Source organism: Poecilia reticulata, linkage group LG9, assembly GCF_000633615.1.
Source record: "Poecilia reticulata strain Guanapo linkage group LG9, Guppy_female_1.0+MT, whole genome shotgun sequence".
Classification (NCBI taxonomy): Eukaryota; Metazoa; Chordata; class Actinopteri; order Cyprinodontiformes; family Poeciliidae; genus Poecilia; species Poecilia reticulata.
The window spans coordinates 16,811,787-16,834,877 of NC_024339.1; the positions used below are offsets into that span (position 1 = coordinate 16,811,787).

At 38.0% G+C, this 23,091-nt stretch overlaps 1 protein-coding gene across 3 annotated transcripts in view; it reads right to left on the bottom strand.

Moving 5' to 3' along the window:
- Nucleotides 1-23,091, bottom strand: part of loxhd1b (lipoxygenase homology PLAT domains 1b) — a 29,323-nt gene that overhangs the window by 5,496 nt on the left and 736 nt on the right. The window contains exons 2-33 of one of the 3 annotated variants that reach the window (XM_008418291.2): nt 22,383-22,497; nt 22,275-22,286; nt 21,910-21,990; nt 21,607-21,791; nt 21,408-21,506; nt 20,540-20,688; nt 17,957-18,080; nt 17,570-17,679; nt 16,241-16,381; nt 16,033-16,168; nt 14,778-14,938; nt 14,611-14,697; nt 14,193-14,328; nt 13,950-14,104; nt 13,167-13,327; nt 11,737-11,813; nt 11,470-11,666; nt 11,176-11,368; nt 10,590-10,750; nt 10,161-10,485; nt 8,612-8,763; nt 6,178-6,311; nt 5,903-6,048; nt 5,709-5,813; nt 5,500-5,628; nt 5,247-5,411; nt 4,754-4,935; nt 4,556-4,672; nt 4,254-4,416; nt 2,310-2,464; nt 2,030-2,239; nt 774-900 (exon numbers count right to left, since the gene is read on the bottom strand). In XM_008418291.2, coding sequence (XP_008416513.1) covers nt 774-900; nt 2,030-2,239; nt 2,310-2,464; nt 4,254-4,416; nt 4,556-4,672; nt 4,754-4,935; nt 5,247-5,411; nt 5,500-5,628; nt 5,709-5,813; nt 5,903-6,048; nt 6,178-6,311; nt 8,612-8,763; nt 10,161-10,485; nt 10,590-10,750; nt 11,176-11,368; nt 11,470-11,666; nt 11,737-11,813; nt 13,167-13,327; nt 13,950-14,104; nt 14,193-14,328; nt 14,611-14,697; nt 14,778-14,938; nt 16,033-16,168; nt 16,241-16,381; nt 17,570-17,679; nt 17,957-18,080; nt 20,540-20,688; nt 21,408-21,506; nt 21,607-21,791; nt 21,910-21,990; nt 22,275-22,286; nt 22,383-22,497 — 4,590 coding nt within the window. The remainder of the gene's footprint in view (nt 1-773; nt 901-2,029; nt 2,240-2,309; nt 2,465-4,253; nt 4,417-4,555; nt 4,673-4,753; nt 4,936-5,246; nt 5,412-5,499; nt 5,629-5,708; nt 5,814-5,902; nt 6,049-6,177; nt 6,312-8,611; nt 8,764-10,160; nt 10,486-10,589; nt 10,751-11,175; nt 11,369-11,469; nt 11,667-11,736; nt 11,814-13,166; nt 13,328-13,949; nt 14,105-14,192; nt 14,329-14,610; nt 14,698-14,777; nt 14,939-16,032; nt 16,169-16,240; nt 16,382-17,569; nt 17,680-17,956; nt 18,081-20,539; nt 20,689-21,407; nt 21,507-21,606; nt 21,792-21,909; nt 21,991-22,274; nt 22,287-22,382; nt 22,498-23,091) is intronic. The other 2 variants (XM_008418292.2, XM_017306479.1) reach the window with 2 other exon arrangements.

The window sequence follows — 23,091 nt, forward strand, 5'->3', positions numbered from 1 at the left end:
CTGCTAAAAATAATTTATACTAATCTCTTGATTACTTTTTAGATTAATAAATGATAGTAAAAGGTGCTTAGTCAGAGATTTTCTATTTTTATTTTTTTACATAATTTGAACCAGGTGAAACTAAAACTGCCACTAGAGTTGCGGGAATAAACTCCTCTAAAACATTTGACCTAGTTTATGAAGACAAACCGCCAAATAGCAAGGAAATGTATTTAAATATCTGATGGTAAAGAAAATAATCGATCTCAAAGAGTGAGCCACCCCGAAAATCCCAGGAGCAGAAAATTTGATTAGATTCTATCTGATATCAAACCAACATTCAGTTTGTAGCCAGCTGCTGTAATCATCACAAAGATAATATAATTTTATCTGAAGTTCAGCATCCTCAGTAATCCCTTTTTCATTAGTTTATAAATGCTACCATCTGCTCTCGTTTTCTTCTCCTCAGATGTTTCTCTCATTTCTCAAAGGAATGTTTTCAGATCCTTCACAGTGAAGTTTTATCTACCTTCTTCATCGTCAACATGCATTTCTCAGCTTTATTAAAGAGTAATTTTGATTTTTATCTGATTTTTATTTATGCAGGTTGTCTCATTGAGAACAGTTTTGATGGAAACAATTACAAACGCAGCAGCAAAACAAGAAGTTACAAAATCTTGGCTCAGTTAAATAATAAGCATCCTATTGATGCTGTGGGACTTTTTTTTTCTGTGAACTTGAACAAATAGGAGGTTTTCTATGTTGACATCAGTGATTTTTAAAGGGTTGCTTACTTGGACCTTCTTCAGCCACTGTAGCCTTTTTCTTCTTTTTCTTCTTATTGGCGTTTTTATCGAGTCCTTGTTTGGACTGGGCCATCTTCATAAAATATGGATCCGTATTCCTTTCACCTTCATACCCCTGTAATGGACCCGCAGAACAGAATTTAGTAATACAAAACAAAACAGAACACTGTGTAAGTATAAAAAAATAGAAAAAAATATTGCCACGCTTCTTTCACTTTTGGCAGGCGTTGCAGTGGAAAACGTAATCTCATTATCTAGTGTTTAAAAATGTGGATATGTGAATGACATCTGCTGGTTTGAACTGAGGTCAGAATCGGATGTTTCAAGAGTAAAATGGACCAAATGGGAACCAGATCCACAATTAACAGAAAAGATCCAGAACAGAAAATACAGTGGAATAAAAATCTACATTAGACTGAAGAATTTTCATGGTAATCTAGCTGAGTAATTTATTACAAAATGTACTAAGAACATCCAGTTCAGGACATGGGAACAAAATGGTTTGTTTGTTAAAAGTGTCAGAAGGACAAAAAAAAAACTATTCGGGTAGTTAGGAAACATATTGATGTAAGAAAAAAGAGAAAAGAACTAAAAAAGCTATTTCAAAGCTAATTTAAACTATGTTAACAGGTGATTATTTTAATAATTCTTTGAACGAAACCAGCGGCTGTGAAAAAACATTGAAATTAAAACTTTCTCAACACAAAAACTGCTTAAAAGATTCAGACAGACATCCAAGTTTTGAATAAATTTGTACTTGACACCCGAAGTTCTTAGATCCTTCACATTGTAAAGCAAACACGATTAAAAACATGGAGGAGCATTTACTTTTGCATCTTAAACAGGACATCCCCTTCTAGTCCCGTTATCTTCTAAAGATTTGTGGGATGAGGTGAAGAAATGGACTCTGTTTACGTCTACCTGCATATTTATCTGCTTTATCAAATGTACTGTGAAGGACGAAGAGCGAAGATAAACTTCACTCAGTACTGATCTAAAGTTTTCTATGTTTTAAGACTCAGAGCACATAAGTTGTTTATTTGATGCTTTTCTGTACCAGGGATAGAAAAGCTGGGATGTCTTGTCCTAATTAATCATAAGGATAATTAAAGGATGTAACTTCTTTCTTTCTTTCCTGAACTGCTGTCATGTTTCTTCTTTGGTGGTTTAGCAACCACCTTCAATCTGTTTCGTCTGCATTCCTCGTCTGTAAAACAGAAAATAATCCACTGACTCAAACAAACCTTGACGTAGAAGATCCTGTCTATCTGTTTGTCCTCTTTCTTTGTCGACAGCCAGCGCTCACACAGGAACATGTAAACTTCCTCCGTGTCCTCATCCTGCACCTCCACCTGGTCCAGGTACCAATCGGCTCCCATCATGGTGTTGTCATGACGAATCCGAATCTTAAACACCTGCCCCAGGTCCACAGCCTCAATTGTAAACCTGTCCACCTGCAGAACGAGGGATGGAGTTTAACATCTCCACACACCAACATTATTAGACACTGAACTTTAGAAATACCTCTCCCCTCTTGAACTTGTTCTTGTTGTTCTCAGATTTGGCGAGTTTGCGTTCCCCGGTGTCTCCCAGGTCTCCGTAGATGGTGAGAAAAGCGTTGGCGTCAGTTCCCGCTCCGTACATGTCACCTGTCCGCACCGACACCTTGTATCCGTGAGCTGTGAAGGAGAAGAGTCCAAACTGTGAATACAGCGGACTCAACACTCTTTTACACTCAAGTACACAACTATAAAAAATAAAAAATAAAATATAGTTATATACATCACATTTCTTTACACAAACTGCGGTTTATGTCAGAAGTTTGCATGTCATAAAAGTTTTCGGCTTCTAATGAGCAATGACGTTTTAAAAACAAGAATATGTTTACAAATTTTATATCGTTTATTGTATTTTTCTGTCAATTATGCTTATGGTCTCAAAATATGACAAAAATAATAATCTTCCAAGTGATACTAATAATTGGTGGGGTTTTATTTTGTATTATCTGTGTGGTATGAGTTGTTCTTTTGAACAAAGTAAATGAATGAAATAATGAAGATAGAGGAATATTTCGAAAATGTTTAACAAAAGAGAAACAGTTGACACAGCTGAGTGTTTCAACACACACGAGAACTTATCTTAAAATTTATGCTTTATGCTAAAATGTTATGTCAGTGCCAGGAAACTAATCTATTCAAATTAACCTAGATATTTCTCATAATAAGAGTGGTCAGATATACAAACAGAAATATAAAAGAACGTTATTGATGGCTGCAAAATGTATCTGGTTTCCGTCCAACTTATACTTTAATTCAAATATTAGTGTATTTGTTTGTTGCATCCAATCCAACTTTAATTAAACGTCAGAAATAATTCATTATATTGACTTTAAAAATCAAGTACATTCTTTATTTCTGCACCTTTCTAAGCATTTTGATATTTGTCTTTTAACATAAAAATAGAGCAAAACTCAGGAAATATAGCAAGTTATTGTTTATTAATGAGAGAATATAATATAACCTCAACTACATTTGCCTTATGGGAAAATGTGTTGTTTTTTTGATACTATGAGTAACATCGTTCATGGATTAGTTCAGGGAAACGATTGTTAGACATTCTCTTCCAGCAGAGTTTCTCTGAGAAGCAACTCACTCTTGGTTTCTGATCGCCTTTACATTTAGCATCTAGTCACTGACTTTGAATGGTGATTCAAGTTGAGCAGAATTGGGTTTCAGGGGTTTTCCCAATGAAAACAACTGCCAAGAGTTAAAATTAAGAAACAGCTGCAAGCTGGAAAAACAAAGAGCGGAAACTCAATATGCTGGGCAAAGTGGAGCTGCAGACTACAACTCTGCAACAGGCCTGGCAAAGCTTTCACTGCTCCTGTAGGAAACTCCTTCTTCCTTTTTAGAACCTGCAAATTTTAATAGAATTTTGCATTAAAAGGATCATTATTGTCCAAATGAAGCAAAGTTTACACTTTCAATTGACTTTTAATGCAACTTTAGTGCAACTTTGCATTATTAGTATCATTATTTACTGAATGACACTTCATGACAACAGTTGTAAACATTCATGAAGACTCCTGCATGTTCATAACATGTGTTTTGTCATGTTTGTGTCATGTCAGTCTTATAAATAAAATGTTACCAACATTTTTTATTCTGTCAGAATACTGAATTTTCCCCAAATTCCATTGGGAGAAAATCTGACTGGCAGAAACAGAGCAAAGTAAAAAATATACAACTTGCCAATACCATTTTGAAAGTCAACACTATACGTTGACTTATCACCAAGTCTGAACAGTTACCGCTATCTTAATATTTTATTTTTGACCATTTTGAACCAACTTTTGCATGCAGTGTGCTTTAAAATGCATTCACTAAAGATACTGATGGGAATGTAACAACATGACAAGCATAAGTAAAATAATTTGTACTTATTCATCTAAATCAGAGTAAAACTTACTCTCCAGAGCATCCTCCACCTCCATTTCGGTCGTCTTTAGTGTCCCGTCCCGGAGGAGCTTCTGGGTGATGATGTCAGAGGCGACCAGCTCCCTCACCGTCTCTCCATCATCTTCAGACTTGGCCAGCCAGCGTTCGCACGGAAATATCGTGGTCTCTGAACCCTGACGTTGACCACAGATAAATGAGCCAAGCTAGGTTGGTCTAATATGGATGGCCGGTTGAAATGTTATATTACTAAACTGTTCATAATTTATTTAGTCTTCCAAGAAAGTGGTGTAGTCTGGAGTGCATATTGGATACCTTTCCTTTGCGGAGCTGTCGCCTGATCTCCACCCTGTCAAGATGCCACCCTGGGTTGGTGCCTCTGTTGTCATGTCCTATCCTGATTTTCTCTATCACATCACCGATGTCCTCCAGCTGAGACGAGAACACCTGATTGTTTACAAACCAACAGCACGGCGTAAGAAGCCATCTTTTTTCTAAAACACACTTTCTCACCTCCACAATAAACATGTCCTCTGCTCCTCTCTCAAAGTAAAGCCGTCGCTCTCTCTTGTTAACACACAGGTGCTTCTGCAGCGTGCACATCCCGTTTTGTCCGTACAAGACGATGAACACGTCAGCATCTGTCCCCGCAGCAAACACATCACTGGTGAATATCTTGATCTCATAAGGCACAACTGAAAACCAAGAAACCAAGAGATTTGCTTAGTTTGTGACCTGCGATATGAAATTTGACCGTTATTTTTATTATTTTGATTATTTTTATTTATGTCTTTCTGCCTTTTGCAGCTCACACCTCGGACCACCATTATGTTTTCAAAGTGCCATAAAAAGTTGGAGTTAAAGCAAACCACTGAAGAAACTTTAAACACTTCTGCAGATTTTACTGTTTTCCTATTTTGCAAAGTTTAACATTGTTGATTCCTAAAAAGCACATTTCCATAAATACCATTCCCACTAATGTTTTTATTAGCATCTGTTTGCTTACATGGAGTGTAAACTTCAGTCTGTAAGTCAGCAGGATAGAGATCCCTCACGATGGCACCGTCATCCTCTGCTGGATCCAACCAGCGGCCACATGGGAAACGTAGTCTCTGTCCCTGAGACGGGGCGTCCACCTCAACCCAGTCCAGGAACCAACCGGATGAACCTCCTGTTGGGATCAAAAGCATCAGACATGTCGATATAATTTAAACTCATTTTATTGCTGTTTTAACAAAAAAGTTTTCTTTTTCACCCGCCTGAGTTGTCGTGTCCAATCCGGAGCTTCTCCAGGTCACCCAGGTCCACTGCCTCCACGATGAACTCGTTGATCATCCCCTGTTCAAACTTGTTCTTGTAGTTTTTACAAGACTTCAGGTTGATGAGCCCTGAATCAACAGGAGTTTCACATCCCAGTTATAACCTTTGGGCAGGATCTTGGTGTTGCCACGGCAACGCTGGGTCTCACCTGTGTCGTCTTTTTCACCGAACAGGATGGCAAAAACGTTGGCATCGGTTCCAGCATATTTCTTTTCCCCAGTTTTTATTTTGAGAGTGTAGGTGGTGGACATGGCTGCAATGACAGTAATAGAGGTTGATATCATATCACACTGAATCATACATTATGTTTATAATTTGCTTCAGTCGTTTAAGGCACTTTACATTTCTGCTCTAGTCCCAAAGTGGCGCTAGTTCCCTCCTCATCTTCATCCTGCCTCATGAAGGCCTCATCAACAGGAACCAGTTCTCTTGCTATCTGCCCGTCATCCTCATCCACTGCAAGCCAGCGGTTACAAGGGAAGTAATACCTACAGACCCCCCAGAAATAAACTAATCAGAGCTTTTCTTCTGCACAAAACTGTTAATTTTTGCAGGAGTACAGCTATATTTAGTCAGAAAATAGAGGAAAAATGCATCGAAACACAAGTTACACTTACGTTACGTCTTCCTTTGTGTCCACTATCTCAACACGATCCAGGTACCAGGATGAGTGAGGCTCAGTGTTGTCATGTCGGATTCGCAGCTTCTTCAAGGTGAGCAAATCAATAGCTGTCACGATGAAAACGTCTTCCTGCAAATTTACAGGAGAGACGCTGTCCTGTTCAGTTAGACTTTTAGGTAATGCCACTCCCAGTTTGTGAGATATCTCTCCAGAGAAAGTATTTTTTTTATCCACCCAGCCTTTGTCACAGGTCTAGAGGGAAAACCCAAGCATGTTTTGCACAGTTCCAGTTGTTAGATAACATAATATGGTTCCTTTTTACAGATTACGATATGTTCATTACATTTTTTCGCACAAAATCATTCTAAGATAATAAGATTTTACTCAGGCCTTGATTTGTGGAGTTAGAAATAAACTGAACTGAGTGTGTTTGTCACCAGTTGTAACGTAGAGATGAATAATTCACAGGAGTGGATGAAGTGGGGAGTAAAAGTAGGACAGGTTCAATGACATGGAGGACTCCTCAGAGCTCCTCTGAGTCACAGCCGGCCTGCCTGCAGGAGATCCTGTAATTGTAGCAGAATACACTTCTACCCACACCTCAGAGCAAGGCTCAAGTTGCCCAGAGGTCATCGGGTTTTTCAACAAGAACTGTTGATTTTAAACACCGGTTCTTATATCGATTATAAAAACTGGTGCAGCCCTGATGAAAATTGATGGGATTAGTGATTCTGAATTGTCAAGAGGTGTAAAATGAGTAATTACTTTTAGGAACCGCATTGAACCCATGTGTCAAATTGTATTTTTTTTAAAGGTCTACAATTATATTTTACGGAAAGAAAACCTAAAAATCTTGAAAATAGGAAAGATAAGTAAATCACAATCTACCTCTTTCGGTTAGATTGTTTCAAGATTTTCTGAAACAAGAGTAAACTTTTGCGTCGGATCCACTAAAACAAATAAGCATTGAGGAAGCTCACAAGCCTGCAATGGCACCGTATGAAAATCTCTGATGGTGAACAATAAACGGACTGTTTTTTTTTTTATTTTTCCTTTGAAAAAATGTGATTTTGGATGGAAATATTCTGGATGGATCTGTGGCTGCTTATTGGTGCTACAGTAAAAGTTTGCACGGCAAACATGAGTGAGCTCTGAAGAACTAAACAGATAAATACGAAGGATTTCTCCTGTCAGAAATAAGTTTTGCAACAGGAGCATGAAACAATTTGAAACCTAGATGTAACCTAATAGTGTTACATTAGTCTTCCCACATAGACAAAAGAACACAGTTAACCACAGGTGTCTGTGGCCATGAAGCCATAAAAATGGCTCTTTTGGTTGTAAAGGTTGCAGACTCCTGGTCTTTCCCAGATGAAAGGAGGGAACATTTGACCGCAGCTGCTGTCTGAGAAGCTTAACTTTCCCTCTCTCTACCATATGCGCAGGAGTAGCTTGAGAAAACTTTTCAAGGCCAAACACTGGGTTGTGAGTAAATTATGGAGAGTTTTAGGTATTGATGGACTGTTTATTTGGGTAACAGTGAGTCTCGCACTTATCAATATAACATGGCTGTTCTGCTATCAAAACTGTTGGTGTGAATCTGGTACCGTTCAGAACTGGAACAGAAATGACGTCACTCTAAATGTTTTCAGAATTTCTTTGTTGTTTTGAATTTCAGCTCAAGTACTTTTATTTCCCTCCACAGGGTGCAGGTTTGTTATGTCTCCAAGCTGCTGCTCCAACACAACATTCTGGTGTGACTGGATAAATCATGATATAGAGCTCTGGAGAAAATTAAGAGACCACTGAGCCCCACTGAATACTGGTTACTTGTTACTCCACCAAATATTTATTTCTGAACTCTTCCTGAGTTAAAACAGTAGTATTGTTGTTTTAAAATGAATATGAACCAGTTTTCTTTGAAACCACTGCATCTTTTTTTGTTATTTTGACCATTTCTCATTTTCTGCAAGTAAGTACTAAACTTTAGCTTGGAGTTTCAGAGACATGTTGTCAGTAGTTCATAGAATAAAAGAACAAAGATCATTTTACTCAAATATATTCCTATAAAAAGTAAAATCAGAGAAACTGATATTTTTAAGTGATCTCTTAATTTTTTCCTGAGCTGTAAATGCCTCTATGAGCTCAAAATTGTACTTCAGCCTTTGCTAGCACTGCTTTTGTCTTAGTTATACATGGATGTCCTTCAGGATCTAAATGTAACTCTATCCTTCTTGTGCAACTTTTTTTCTGCAATCTTAACTGCCTTATGCTCACTTTTTTTCTCTCCCACTTTTTAAAAACATATTTTTAATTTCAATTGTGAAATGGAAAAATAAGTACAGTGAGCTACAATCCTGGAAAAAAAAGGTAAACTTGGAGGTAAAGTTAAGAAAGTAGTTGGTCAAGTGTGGTTGAACCCGTCTTACCTGCCCTCTCTCAAATTTGTTGAGGTTGTCAGAGTTACTCAGGAGGCGCTCACCAGTGTCTCCGTTTTCCCCATAAATATTAATATAGACGTTGGCATCTGTCCCAGCTCCCATCATGTCACCCGTGAAGACACACACTTCATAGGTGTTGACTGTCAGACAAAGCAAGCGATGAATTATTCACACCTTCTCCAAACTGTTGCATATGTTGGCCAGGATACAGTGTCAAATCAAACTGTTCAAATCACACCATCAGTTAAAAATGAAAATGTGCCCTAAATGGTATAAATAATTTAAATGAGTCACACAAAAAAAAATTTCTAAAGCAGCACATCAGATGTCAGGTTGGTGCTTTCATGAGAGAGGCTTTAAGGGAAATTGGCGTTTTTAAACGCTAACAATAACACTCTTTTAATAATTAACATGAAGACATGTTTTATTTTACTGATAAAAGATTGATGGTGTTTAAATATTAATATTTGCAAGTAACATGAATGTAACTTGACTTTATAGCTCAAAGCTATTCATTGTAAATTCAGTTTGTCTTGTTTTCTGCGCTTGGATCACAGTTGGTGCAACTGTCCATAATTTTACTTTCTTGACTTCGATGAAGACTTGATAGAAAGCAGCAAAGACAACAACAAAAGCAGCCGGATATTCAGCCAAATAAAAAAAATAAAATCAAAGCGTTGCTGGAAACGTCTTTTACTGCTGCAACAGTTCAGTTGAATAATTGATTATGTGCATGAAAAGTATCAGTTTTATCGACTGTGACAAAGGCAGAGCTTGTTGCAGTGTTGAAAGATAAAAACAAAGAGGTTATCTATTATTTTGAATGAGTGTCCAATCAATGCTCACATTATTTTTGCAAGTGCAGAAGATTTTAATAAGGAGCAGCAATAGTGGATTCCACCTCAGACGTCTACATCATTAGGAGATGAGGAAGTCTCAGTGCTGACACATTTAGTGCCGTGTAAAAAATAATTTGGGGATAATACTTATGCGACTTCGTTAAAGACATTTGAACCATTTGAAAAAAAATGAGCAAGAATCTGGGTGGCCTCCACTGGATCTTACGTGGTTCCCTGACTTTTGAGCATGCACTAAACTTCTGAATGAAAATTAAAGGATGTTTTTATTATTTCAAGCTTTACGCTAAACCTAAAAAAGCATTTGTGAAACAATCTAAAAGAGGCCATTGCTCCGCACTGTCAAGTTGGACAGGTTGGCACACACGGTGCTGAGGACTGAACTGGAAATCCCATCAGCTGCGAGTCAAGACTGAAACTGATGGTTGAGGTGCAGAAAGAGGAAACCTTCAAGATTATTGCTTTCATGTTGTAATGAGGATGCTGTCTAGACACTTTGAAATGGCTGTTCTTGCAACCATACCATGGTTTGATTAAGTCATGAAAAAAAATCACCATTTCTCAACAGGTTGTATCCTTAAATTTTTGTGTGAATATCTTCCTTCGTATTGAACTCTTTGCAGTAACATAAATGTAAAAGTTCATCTTTTCTGTCTTTCTGCTTTTCGTCTGCTTCATACCTTCCAGATCCTCGTCTGCGTCCTCCGGCAGCAGCTCCACCACCAGCTCTCCGTCCTCCTCACCGCTGCTCAGCCAGCGTGAGCAGGGAAAACTGTACGTGAGCACCACCTCCTGCATCTCCTCTCCTCCATCTTCATCCTCGTCCTCTTCGTCTTTCTTCTTTTTCTTCTTCTTCTTCTTGTCGTCCTTTTTCTTTTCTTTGGGCACTAGAGCCAAAATCAGGTGCTTAACGTCGACTGACTCCAGGAACCAGCCAGATCCGATCCCTGAGCCATCGTGACCAATGCGTATTTTGAAGATTTTTCCCACGTCTTTGGCCTCAAACTGTTCAGAAGTGGGGACGTTTTTGCATCAAATGTAAAACTGTTTTCTCTGCTTATAAAGCAAAACACATCTGGAGACACTTAACAGTAAAAATACGTTAATACCTTAAATATTTCAGTCCTGTTGCGCTCAAAGTTGTTGGACCTGTTTTCAAGAGTGACGGTTTCCGTTTTGCCTTTCTCCCCATAGATCTGGATGAACACTCTGGCGTTGGTGCCGGCAAACATCACATCTCCTGTTACTACGGTTACCTCATAGTTCATCACTAGAAATTAAAACAATGAGTAACAAAAGAAGAATAAATTGAGTTTAGGTCACTCATAGGATTCCTGCTGGCATTACAAATATACAATTGTGTGCAATGAATAATCTGTGTTTGACTTAGAAAAGTTACCTCATCAATAAATAAAAATCTTTCCTTTGTTGTATTATGCTTCAAATAAAAGAAATGATAAACCTCTGCACATTTCAGCTGCTGTGTTATCAGGACATAGTAGAAGTGTTATTAAACGAGTTCATTCAGTGTTGGTCCAGGATATTGAGGCTGTAATGTTTGTACTCTGATGAAAACAAAGAAAAATAAACCATATATATCTGTTCTGTGCTTTTGATAATTAAAAGCGCCCTCCTGGAGATTAATAATGTTGTTTTTTCCATTATGAAACATGTCTGTGTGACTGTTTCACCTACATTGTTCCATCTCCAGGATCTCACTGGGATAAATCTCCACCTCCGTTTTCCCATCAGCCTCGTCTTTGCAAAGCCAGCGGTGACTGGGAAACATGTAATTCTTCCCGTGGACCGGAACCATGATCTGAACGCTGTCCAGGAACCAACCAGCACGCATCCCTTTATTAGTGTGACCAATCATCAGGCGGTTTATCTGAAATCGACCAAGAAATTAGATTGGGGTCAAACAGGTTGCACCACTCAGGTACCACAATAGAGAGATTTTGGTCTTTCAGCAACACTAAATGATAAAACCTGTCCAATATCAAAGGTTTCCACTGTGAAGATGTCAACACGGCCCGTCTCAAAGTAGTTCCCCAAGTTGTTGGTGGAAACCACCAGCAGCATCTTGTTGGTGTCGCCCTTTTCTCCGTAAAGCTTGACAAACACGTTGGAGTCTGAGCTTCCTCCAGGAATGTCGCCCGTCTTCACCGCGATCTGATAGTTGATATCTGACGCGAGGCAAATGTTTTAGTGACAGGATGAATTAATGAGTAAACGTGAGGCCTCCTTCCCACTTACTGTACAGACGCTGCCCATGTACGAACGGCACTAATTCTCTGGTGATCTGTCCATCGTCCTCGTTGCGGTCCAGCCACCTGCACGGCAACACATGCAGGGAATGATACGTCTGATGACTGCTTTTTGTGCTCTCAGAACATCTCATTAGCAACATCTGCTTATTATTGTAATTATCTCAGGAGGTGGGAGCACAATGCAAAAAATAAAAATAAGCAAACACACATCAGGGGCTTTAGCAAAAATTTAAACCAAAGTTACATCATTGATGCCAGAAGAGGATTTGCTCTTATATGGCAGGGAAGTTTTTCAGCATGATCCTAAATTAAATAAATAAATGTCTGTGTCTGGATTGACTTTGTCAACACCGCCAGTCTCTCCTCTTCCGCTGAGACGTGTCACAGATGGTCTCTTCAGGATTAGGCGTCAGCAGCATGAATCTTGTCACCTGTCATGTGTCACTAACGCTCCCTGGCACATTTTGAATCTCCTATTCCTCTTACCACACTGTGGAAAAAAGTCAAAGTTTTGTTTTTATTGAAAGCTCTATCTAACCTCTCTTTTTATTGTTTTAATTTGGTCTAATTTTAAACTGTAATATAATTAATAGTGATCTTATTTGGAGTAAAAAGTCAGGATTTGTTTTCGCAGCATCAAACATGGCCAACATGACATGTTTGTGTGTCGTTTGGTCCTCAGGGTTAAAGGAAATGAGTGTCTATTAATTATTATCAGGAACAAATGTCATTAATATGATGTTCATACAAAAGTATTTAAAACACTTGAATTTTTCCACATCCTGTCACATAGCAACAACAAATCTCAATATAATATCACTGGGAGATCAAATTATAAGGAAATATGGTGGTAGATGTTTTTCCTAATAAAAGTGTGATTTGCATTTGTGCCACTCTTCTTTTGCTCTGATATAATGTCATATTATTTAACACAAATAACTGAGGTTACTTTCCACAACAAAAATTCACAAATACTGAATTGAAAATAGAAGGAGGTCCACCCAATAGTGTTTAATTTCACCCATTTTCAATCTAATTTGTTTCATCTATATCTACTGTATGTATAACGTGTAGACAAACCATTACTGTTTATTTCAGCATCTGCTTGAAAAAAAAAAAACAACTGTTGCTTATTAATGAAGTCAAGCAGTAATGGGTTAAAATGGCCCAGTCAAAGTTTGAGTCAACAAACAAAAACGTTATTGTTCACAGATGCTCTCTATTCACTGCAGCTGAACTTAATTTGCAAACTCTTCAGCCTCAGATCAGCAGGACTAAAACCAGTATAATTCTGAGTCCACTTGACAATTATTGGCAACTTTGTGTTGATCTGTCATGTAAAAACTCAATAAAATACTTTAAAACTTTTGGTTCTTTAAGTTGCATGAACAGCTCTGCAGTATTTATGTATATTACCTGTTGCAGGGAAACTCTACAGCGTGAGCCTCCGCCTTTCCTTCTTCTCTCACAATCACTTTGTCAAGAAACCAGCCGCAGCCGCCGCCTTTCCCGTCATGTCCGATCCTCAACCTGCGGATCCGCCCGATGGTCACTGCCTCGACTATGAACTCGTCCATCTGGATCAACAAGAGAACAGCAGCAAAGTGTGGGTGGAGTTTTTAAATTTTTTTAACAAAAAACTTATGAATAATGCAAATGAGATGCTACTTGCAACAGCAAGGGGACAGGCAGATCTGGTAATAGTAAATCAAGTTTCTGTGGTTTATTTAAGACAAGGACAAACAAACATTGTCATTCAAAAGGGCATATTTTCCCTCACTTAGTATAATAAAGCTTAATATATTATTACTAGGGATACAGCTAATCACAAAACTTTCTAATTTGTTATAATTTCTAGATGCTTCAATCCAGAATAAATGCTTCTTTTTTTTTTTTACTTCAGACAGAAGCATTTTTTTTCCATTTCTGACAACTTATTTGATTTTATTATGACCTAAAACTTAGAGATTATTTTTTAATTAATAAAAATGAGCACAAGCTGGTATAGCTAGTGCAGAATATAGACATTGAACCAAACTACATCAAAACCTACAACTCTAATGCTTTTAAATTAAAGTTATATTAAAAAACCCGACACAATTTATCACTAAAACCATTAAGACCTCACTACTGCCCAGTGTGCAAACTGCTAGACTTCAGAGTGGTTTAATTTTAAAATGAAGTGTAAAATGTACTCACGTTTCCCTTCTCAAACTTGTTGACATTATTCTTGCAGTTGATCAGCTGCCGCTCCCCCGTGTCCCCCTGGTCTCCGATCAAGTTGATGAAAATATGCGCATCCGTGCCGCTGCCGCTGACATCACCCGTGCAGACTGTCAGCCGGTATTTAATCACTGCAGAACAAAACATCACCACTGATAATCATTTGGATACCTTTATGAATAAGCAGGGTTTGATGCATCTGTTTGTGTAAAGACGTGCCGGGAAGTGGCTCAGCTATCAGGTCTCCGCAGGCTGGAAGCTCCCTCACAACTTCATTGTCGTCTTCGTTAATGTCCAGCCACCGCTCGCATGGAAACGTGTACTTCTCCTTCGTTAACGTCTTCATCAAAGTAACCTAAAAAAATAAGACTGAGCAAGGTGAAGGGGTGCTACTGATTCAACTGAGGTATATGCATGGATTGAAATATCAACTAAACAGTGCGATAAGTAAGTCAAAAGAAAAAAGTGCTTTGTCTTTTGGGTGTCTTTTTACGATATATTGTGCTTAAGATTTTGCTAATTGTTGAGGAAATATGGACTAAAGCAGAAAATGGTTGAATCATAAACATAAAAATAGAAAAAAAAGCCAAATGTTTATGTCATAAAATGAGCTGAATAATTATTTGAGAAATCTCACCTTGCTCAGATGCCATCCTGCGAAAGGATTTCTCTTCTCATGCCAGATTCGAAGTTTGGTCAATTTTCCCAAATCTGGAAGCTCAACCTGTTGGACAATAATATCATCTGTCACCTATTTAACAGATATTAATTCTATAATATATTGTTAAATTATCTTCTGCTGACCATAAACTTGTCAACTTGGCCCTGTTCAAAGTTGTCAGACTTGTTGTCCAGCCTGATCTCATCCGATTTGTTCTTCTCTCCGTAAACCTGAAAAGAGATGTCTGCGTCGGTGCCGGCATTGGGCATGTCTGTAGTCCAAATCCACAAGGACCAGGGGTGCTCTGAGGACCGACAAACCAGACCATTGTTATTACTTGAGTTAGAATTAAAAAGCATTAAGCATCGTGTTGTTTCAAGTCATAAAACCAGGAGCAAATGAGATAAAGCTGCCCATAAAGAGAGGAAATCAGAAAGGAATAATAAAATAGTACACTTGTAGAGAGAATTTAGCTTTCAAATGACCATAATATTCATAAATATTCTTAATAACATTATTAGAATTGTGCTATTGCACAAGTTAACTATTTTTAATAAACGCCGTAGCTCTTGCTCTTTACCTGTTCACCTCAGACATGAACTCAACACTTCTAGGGCAATCATAAGTTGAGAGTTTTCCAAAATACTTTGGGACAAGTTATTCTGGACTGATTTTGCTCCTATGACATTTCAGCAGAGCCCAGGAGAGGGCATTTTCTGCTTGTTAAAATATCCTCTCAGGGCAGAGACTCCTTGCTGGAGTGACTGAGTCCAGTGGACAGCTGAAAACTGTGAGCGAACATGAAGACACACAGATATGGAAAACCCCATTTTAAGAAGTAATGGGGGGTCGCAAGCGTATTGTTATATCCTAATTTGTAAGTTGCTTTCAGTAAAAGTGTCTGCCAAATGCGTAAATATGAAGATTAAAAATAGGGAAAATCAAAAATGTAATTAGTTTCTAAAGATAAAGGATTGGTAGTCTAAAAACTATTTCCATTTGTTGTGTTTTTAATCTTGTCAAACATTGGAGAGCTTGTATTTAAATAAAAGTAAAGTGGTCAAGTGAAGGAGAAGAGGTTAATTGTTAGACTCTGCTTTAGATGCTGCTTCTCCATATCTGCTATGAGTCAATATAAATCTGGTTCGTCCCTTGAGTTAAGAAGTCATTTATAAGATGTAAAGCCTTAAAACAAAGAGGAAAAAAATGCAAAAATTGAAGAAAAATGACTAATAGAAGCAGCTGAAGTCCAAAGATCAAGACCATATAATATTATGGACAAAATATTATTTGTGGATGTGAGTAGCAAAGAAACGAGAAAGAAATTACTCAAGACTTTTCCTGTTGTACGTGAAAAGACCTTGACTGATAAGCTATAATAATTCACATTAAACTCACTTTTCTGCCTCCTGTGCCTGAGAGAGACCATCTCGTACAGCTCTCTTTCAATCAGGCCGTCCCCCTCGTTGTCATCCAGCCATTTGCCGCACGGGAAGGTCTGCTCTATCCCCGTGAAAGGACAGTACACAACAACCTGTGGACGGACCCGATTCAGCCAATTCAGTGCTGAATACTGCGGTATTTTTAACACGAGTATTTGATTTACCTTCTCGCAGTACCACCCGGCGCTAACCCCGTCATTGTCATGTCCAATCGTAACTCTGCTGAGAGGACTGAGGAGCGCAGCAATCTCCACGTTAAATATGTCTGTCAGTCCACGCTCAAACTTCCCTCCTTCCAGGAATACCTGCAGAACCGGGTGGCAGAGATGACTTTTCAATCAAATCTGGAGTCAGAGGCTGAAATTTATAAAAAGAAACTGAATTGGAAATGACATCTTGAAAGCAATACCAAGAGCAATACCATTTTAAATCAGCACCTTTATTGAATGTTATTCTGCCTGAAATCCACTGTTGTTCATACTCACCTTTATTATCTTTATTATGCGCAAAAGTATTCACACCCTCCTGACTTTTATAATTTTTTTCTTGTCACATCCACAAACTTCAACATATTTTACTGGGATTTTGTGTAACAGACAGATACAAGGCCGCAGCTGGAGAGACAGCTTTTAGTCAGGCAATTGATAAATCTGACTCTTTTAGAAAAGCAACAAGCAGAAAGCTACTGCTAAGAGGAGGAGATAAAAGGTGCACTCTGCAGTTTTACACAAAAATTTTGACAAAATGTGCTCTGGTTAGATGAGACTGCTTCACATGCAAAACAATCAGTGTGGTGGAAAACTATCGCTGCATATGGTGGTGGCAGCATCATGCTGGGTTTTTTTGTGCTGGTAAGGGTTTAAAGATGAAAAACTGCAAAAGACTTGGTACTGGAGCGAGTTTCACCTCCCAACATCATAATTAGCCAGAGCTACATTAGAATGGCCTATTCAAAGCCCAGATACGAATCCTATTGAAAGAATGAGAACGTGTTCATAACTAGATGCTTTTCATGCAATCTCACAGACCTAGAGCTATGCTGCAAAGAATTATAGAAACAGTAACAGACCTACAGTTTTAGTGAATACACACCTCAATTTACAGATTTGCTTAAAATGAAAAGCATTTTCATTTCATTTCACACCCCGCCTCTTGCCCGGAACGTTAGCTGGAGATAGGCACCAGCAACCCTCCCGACCCCACTAAGGGACAAGGGTGTAAAGAAAATGGATGGATGGATGGATCTCATTTCACAATTATTCAGCACATCATGTCGATCTATTGCATAAAATCACAATTCAATACAAAGCTGCTTTCAGACAAAATGTTCAAGAAGAATGTTCAAGAAGAATTCATTATTTTGCAGAGCGCTGCGACTTTAAAGCACAAAGGCCAACAGAGTCGGATTTTGTTGGACATTTCTGCTTTGTTTGGATAAAAAGTAAACAATCTGTTCTGTTCACGAGTTCTTCTCTGTTTCTGTTTCTCATTACCTTTCCACTGTTCTTCAGGCCTTTCGTACCGTGCATCACTAGGTGAATTTTAGAGTTGGTCCCTGCGCCTCGGATGTGTCCCGTCACAATCTGAACATTGTAGACGATACCTGCGGGATTGGGTTACCTGTTAGTTTATCACAGCTAGAGTCAGAGAGTCTCTCAGGTTCACCGCTCCCAGGTCCCGACAGCATGAGCGGGAACACGATTACTAAGATGTAAACATCGCCAGCCTAAGCTAATTAATAATAATTACAAGGTTTTCTGGTAAAGGAAACATCTTAGAGTGGTTTAGAAAACCTTGCACCATCCTGTCAATTTTAGAAAAAGTACATTTGTTTGTTTTTTGTCTATGCTGTGTTGCTCACTGAGTGTTTTTCTCGTCACCTGTCGGCTGGTCTGCTCCCACCAAAATGTCCCTCTGAATCTTTCCGTCATCTTCATCCAGGGCAAACCAGCGATTGATGGGGAATTCATACACTACTTTGTTTCCCATGTCATCCAAAATCACCTGCAGAAAAACCAAAAAGCATTTCAAATTATTCACCACAACTGGCCTTAAAATGAATTAACCTTTTAGTGCACACTAAAAAAATGTGGAGATTCAACTCTTTGGATTCAATAAGGAGCAACAAGAAAAAGAAAAATCCCTTTTTGAAACAGTAAGTTAAAGCAGTTCTTCAAAGTACACTTTACTTTAAGTTGATCAAAGTGACAAAGAACTTTTATAAATAATCTACAATTTCATGTTTCCCAAAGGGAATGAACAGGTACTCCTCAAAGTGGGAAAGATAAGAAAACATTTGTACATTGGCACATTTTGACCAGAGATAGTAACAGTGTGGAGATCCACTGTGAAGTTTAACAATACAAAAAAAAACCAGGGCACAGCCTGAGATCTAAAGTTACTACCTGCCACTCTAAATATTTAAATGTATCCATATTATATAGTCTATATTTAAATAAACAATTGCTAATATATTATTTGGAGTCTGTGCTAGAGCTCTTGCCTCTGATTGGCTGATAAACTCCTTGTGACAAATACTTTCATACTGCCAAGAGGAACTAACTTCATGAAACTCATCAGGAAACTTTGGTTGACTATGTCCAACATTTTGATTTCTTTCTGATTAGGATTTTCCAATCTGGTTTATTTATGTGAATTAACTTAATTTGATGCATCTTAATCTACATCATTTAAAGTCCTTGTTCTTTGTCTTTTAACTTTGGATGATGGGAATTTTATGGACTTTCTTTTTTTTTTTWAACTCAAAACTGAAATGTTTTCAGCTACTCAGATCATGATGACATATTTTTAACTAACACTCCATCACAAACTCCTCTTGGTATGCAAATGCAAATTTGCATTAACAACTACACTTTAGAGTCAGTTGTCTCTGCAGTAACAAACCCATTTACTGACTCATCTGTCTGTTTGTTGTAAGGCTATCCCTTAATGAGGCATGGTTTCCCTTTACACAGAGGCTAGGATGACGACATGCGTGTCATGTACGTGTCCGTGTACGCGCCAGTTTGAGCGAACTCATCTCTCACAGGCGCACACCATACTGTACGCGTCCGAAGAGCTGAGATGGAAAACCCAGATAAGGAAGGCTGAAATGGAAATGAGAAGATCCAGTGTCTTAAGTACTACTGAGGAAGGACTGAATGTTCTTCTACAGCAACTTAAACATGTCCGTCTTTACTTTCAATAACTGAAATGGACAGAAAGAGAAATTTCTTAGCCTTACATGTTTCTGAAATAAAGACTAGATTCAGTTTCCAGGCTGGTATAGATCATTCATGTCTTTGCTCATGTATGCTGCACTTCTGTGCAAATATATGCAGCTCTGGAAAAAATGAAGAGCCCACTGCACTGAACCCCATGGAAAACCTCATGGTTACTCCACCAAATACTGATTTCTGAACTCTTCCTGAGTTAAAACATTAATATTGTTGTTTCTAAATGAATATGAACTTGTTTTCTTTGCGTTATTTGAGGTCTGAAATTGCTGCATCTTGTTCGTTAGTTTGACCATTTCTCGTTTTCTGCTAACTAAATTTTGCTTGTAACTTTGGAGACATGTTGTCAGCAGTTCATAAAATAAAAGAACAATGTTTATTTTACTCAAACAAACCTATAGAAAGTAAGATCAGAGAAACAGATCATTTTAAGTGGTCTCTTAAAGTTTTCCAGAGCTGTATAACTTCTTTATGAACAACAAGTAAAGGATTATGAGATTTTTTTTACTTTATTTTTATTGTCTTCTATGAATGTGCAACTGCAAATGTTACTTATAATGTTTCTGCTATTGAAAGAAATAAAAAATCAAACCCAGACTTAATGCGCTAATGTTTATTCCTAGCAAGTCAAAATTTTGATCTGGCAATGACTAAGATGAGCTTATTCTGCACTAACCAATAACTGGGCATTTTAATCCATTCAAACACGACACAAACATTTATTAAATATGTAAAACAGTTATCTGTGTGTCATTGATTAAAAAACCCATCAGAAATGCAGCAGTTTATGTCCATCAATTTTATTACATTTTAGATGTGCCAGAATTTGTTCTGGAATTCTGACTTCTGGGTTGTTTTGTGTTTCCAACTTGGGAAATTTTTAATTCATAAGAGATCCTGAAAAACATGAGATTTGAGGTTTTTCATGTTTAGTTATACAGGCAGACATCTAACAAGTCTTGTTACTATGAAAAAGTTGCAGTGTGTGCCAGCGGTTATCTGCAGCTCTCGTGGACTTTGAGGCTGGAGATTTTGAAAACTACTTGACTTTTTAAGTTTGATTTATTTTTTTAGTTTTCCAACTGGGAACTTAGAAATTCCCACTTTTAAGTAACTTTGTACTCCAGAAGTTTGAGAAACCGACTTCAGTGTGTGCTTCAAGTGATTTTTCTGATTGCAAATTTAGATTTCCAACTTTTAAGATGAACCTATTTACACTATTCTCACCTTCTCTGCAAACCATCCTGCTGAGGAACCTTTGTTGTTATGGCCAATGGTAATCTTCCTAATTTTACCCAAGTTCGGCGCCTCAATGGTAAACTTGTCCTCTGTGCCCTTTTCAAAGTTATTTTTGCTACTGTCAAGGCACCTCTCCCCTGAAAAAAAAAGAAGAGATAGTACATTTTATCAGCTGAATTCATGAGTGGCTGCATCAGAACTAGAGTTGCACCAGTTTATGATGGCAGCATGTTGGAGAAGCTCTGTTACTTTAGTTGTGATTTGTTCTTTTTGACACTTTTGTGGTTGAAAACTTGCATGTTTGGACAATTATTCTCTAGATGCTATGCAGCTGGAAGGATTTTTGCACTTACTTTTTATTTATTTTTTACTATTGGACAGTTGATACGCGTAACCATGGCAACAAGGTATTGTTTTTACAATTAGGAGTAGCTGACTGGCATCTCAGAAGCTCAAACAATACCTGAATTACATTTCCATAGCTGAAAATTAAGACGGCTTTCTAACCACACGACTGGACAGACAGGAGGTGCAGCAAAAGCAAATTATGTGTATTAGAAGTGCTTGCAACGATTGATGGTGTCATTCAGGACATGTTACTGTGGATTGATACTGACAGGAGACTGTGATACAGCAACAGTCTTCAGTCAGAGGTGTTTTTATATTCACTGTAAGACTGACTGCTACCGTAGATCCTTCCTGCCCACAGCATCACCATCCACAATTGCTCGTTGAAGATAAATGGATGAGTTATGGCAATGTTTAATTTATATTTGGGATAAATTAAACACCACTGAATTTTAAACTGGTACCTAAATTGGGAGAAAAGCAACTTGTTTGATCGCACGCTGAGTACCTGTGTCCCCAAACTCGCCAAAAATATTGATGAAGACGTCCGCATCGGTTCCACTTCCTTTCATATCCGCAGTAAAAACGCTAACAATGTATTTATTATCTGGAAAACCAAAGCCAAATCAAAGAAAACATTTTAAAAAATAATCCTAAAACCTATTTTTCAGTTTTGTTTTGTTTTTTAGTGACGAATAAGTTCTTACACTTGGGCATGTCCATTTGGTCCATGCTGGCCAGCAGGTCTCTGGCAAAAAGGCCATCTCCCTCCTCTTTGCTGAGCCAGTTGTTGCAAGCAAAGTAGAACCTGAGATGAGGGCGAATGACATCCGTGATGACCACACGGTCCAGGAACCAGCTGGCGCTCATGCCCGTGTTGTCATGCTCAATCCTGGGCAATCAAGAAAAGAACATCCATTAAAGAAAGCAACTCATAAATCTATCTCTGTCTGAAGTTGAATCTAAGAAGAATAACTAAAAAGAGAGAGGATCAGAGGTTCCTGTCCTACCTAAGTTTTTTTATGTGTCCAACGTTGTGAGTTCGAATCCTGAACACATCAGTTTTGGATCTTTCAAAAGCGGTTCGACTCCTGTAATAAAAAAATAAATACACATTTTAACGTGTTGACATTTAGGTGATCTTGTCTTTGTAATTTCTAGAAAAAAAAAGTAAAAAACTCTTAAGAAAAAAGAAATGGCTTTATATGGAGAGATGAAGGGAAGATTTCACATTAATTCCCAGTAAAGTAAAATAAAGTCAACAAGCCTTGCAAAGATTTGAGAAAATTCATCCAGCGGAAGAAAGGTCATGCGAACACATTAACACCAATCACTGCACTCAGTCTGCTCTGCAAAACATTCACCAAGTACCTACTTCTTCTCTGTGCTGTGGAAGTGGAGGAAAAACATGAGGTTTTAAACTTGTGATTTTATCTTCATTAAACACATAGATGGGTTTTTGAATCTGAATATTTTTTCTTACTTGCTGGCCAGGTGGATTTTGGGTGTGATACCATACTCTCCAAAAAGAGCGACGAAGACATTGGCGTCAGTACCTGCTCCACTCTCATCCCCCGTAATCGTAACCACCTCATACACTGCAGGGTTTATAGAAAAACAATTATGTAATTACATGCAGAGAAGAATCTTTTACTGTCTAATAAAAAAGTGACCAGCTGCTGTTTGCCGCACATATAATTTTTCCAATCAAATTAAGTGTCTACATTTTAGTTAAGATCTTGTTGCTGCTCTGATACACATAAACCTTGTAAAGATGTTGATTTGCATAAAATGAAAGAAAATGCACTGTTTTCTGAATTCCCTCCTGTCTTCTTAAAACAGATGTTGAAACAGTGTTTTTTGTTGTTAGTGAAAAAATGTTCGTGCTCATCTGGTTTTGTTTAGTTTTAAAGGGCCAGAAGTGATGGACGTGAAACTGCCACTTTGTAATACTTAGTGATAAGTGTCATGTAGATAGGGTTTGATGATAACATGCTATCAACTCGGCTACATCTATCAGTCTAAGGTTACGGTGAACATTAAACTAATCTCACACGCAACTGAAGGCACTCAGACGTCTGTAATGACAACCAAGGATACTCCACTTGTCTGAGGGTCAAATTGTCCTTGATACTTTTCACCAAAAGTAAATACCTTACTCTGACAATGTATTGATTATTTTTATATATATA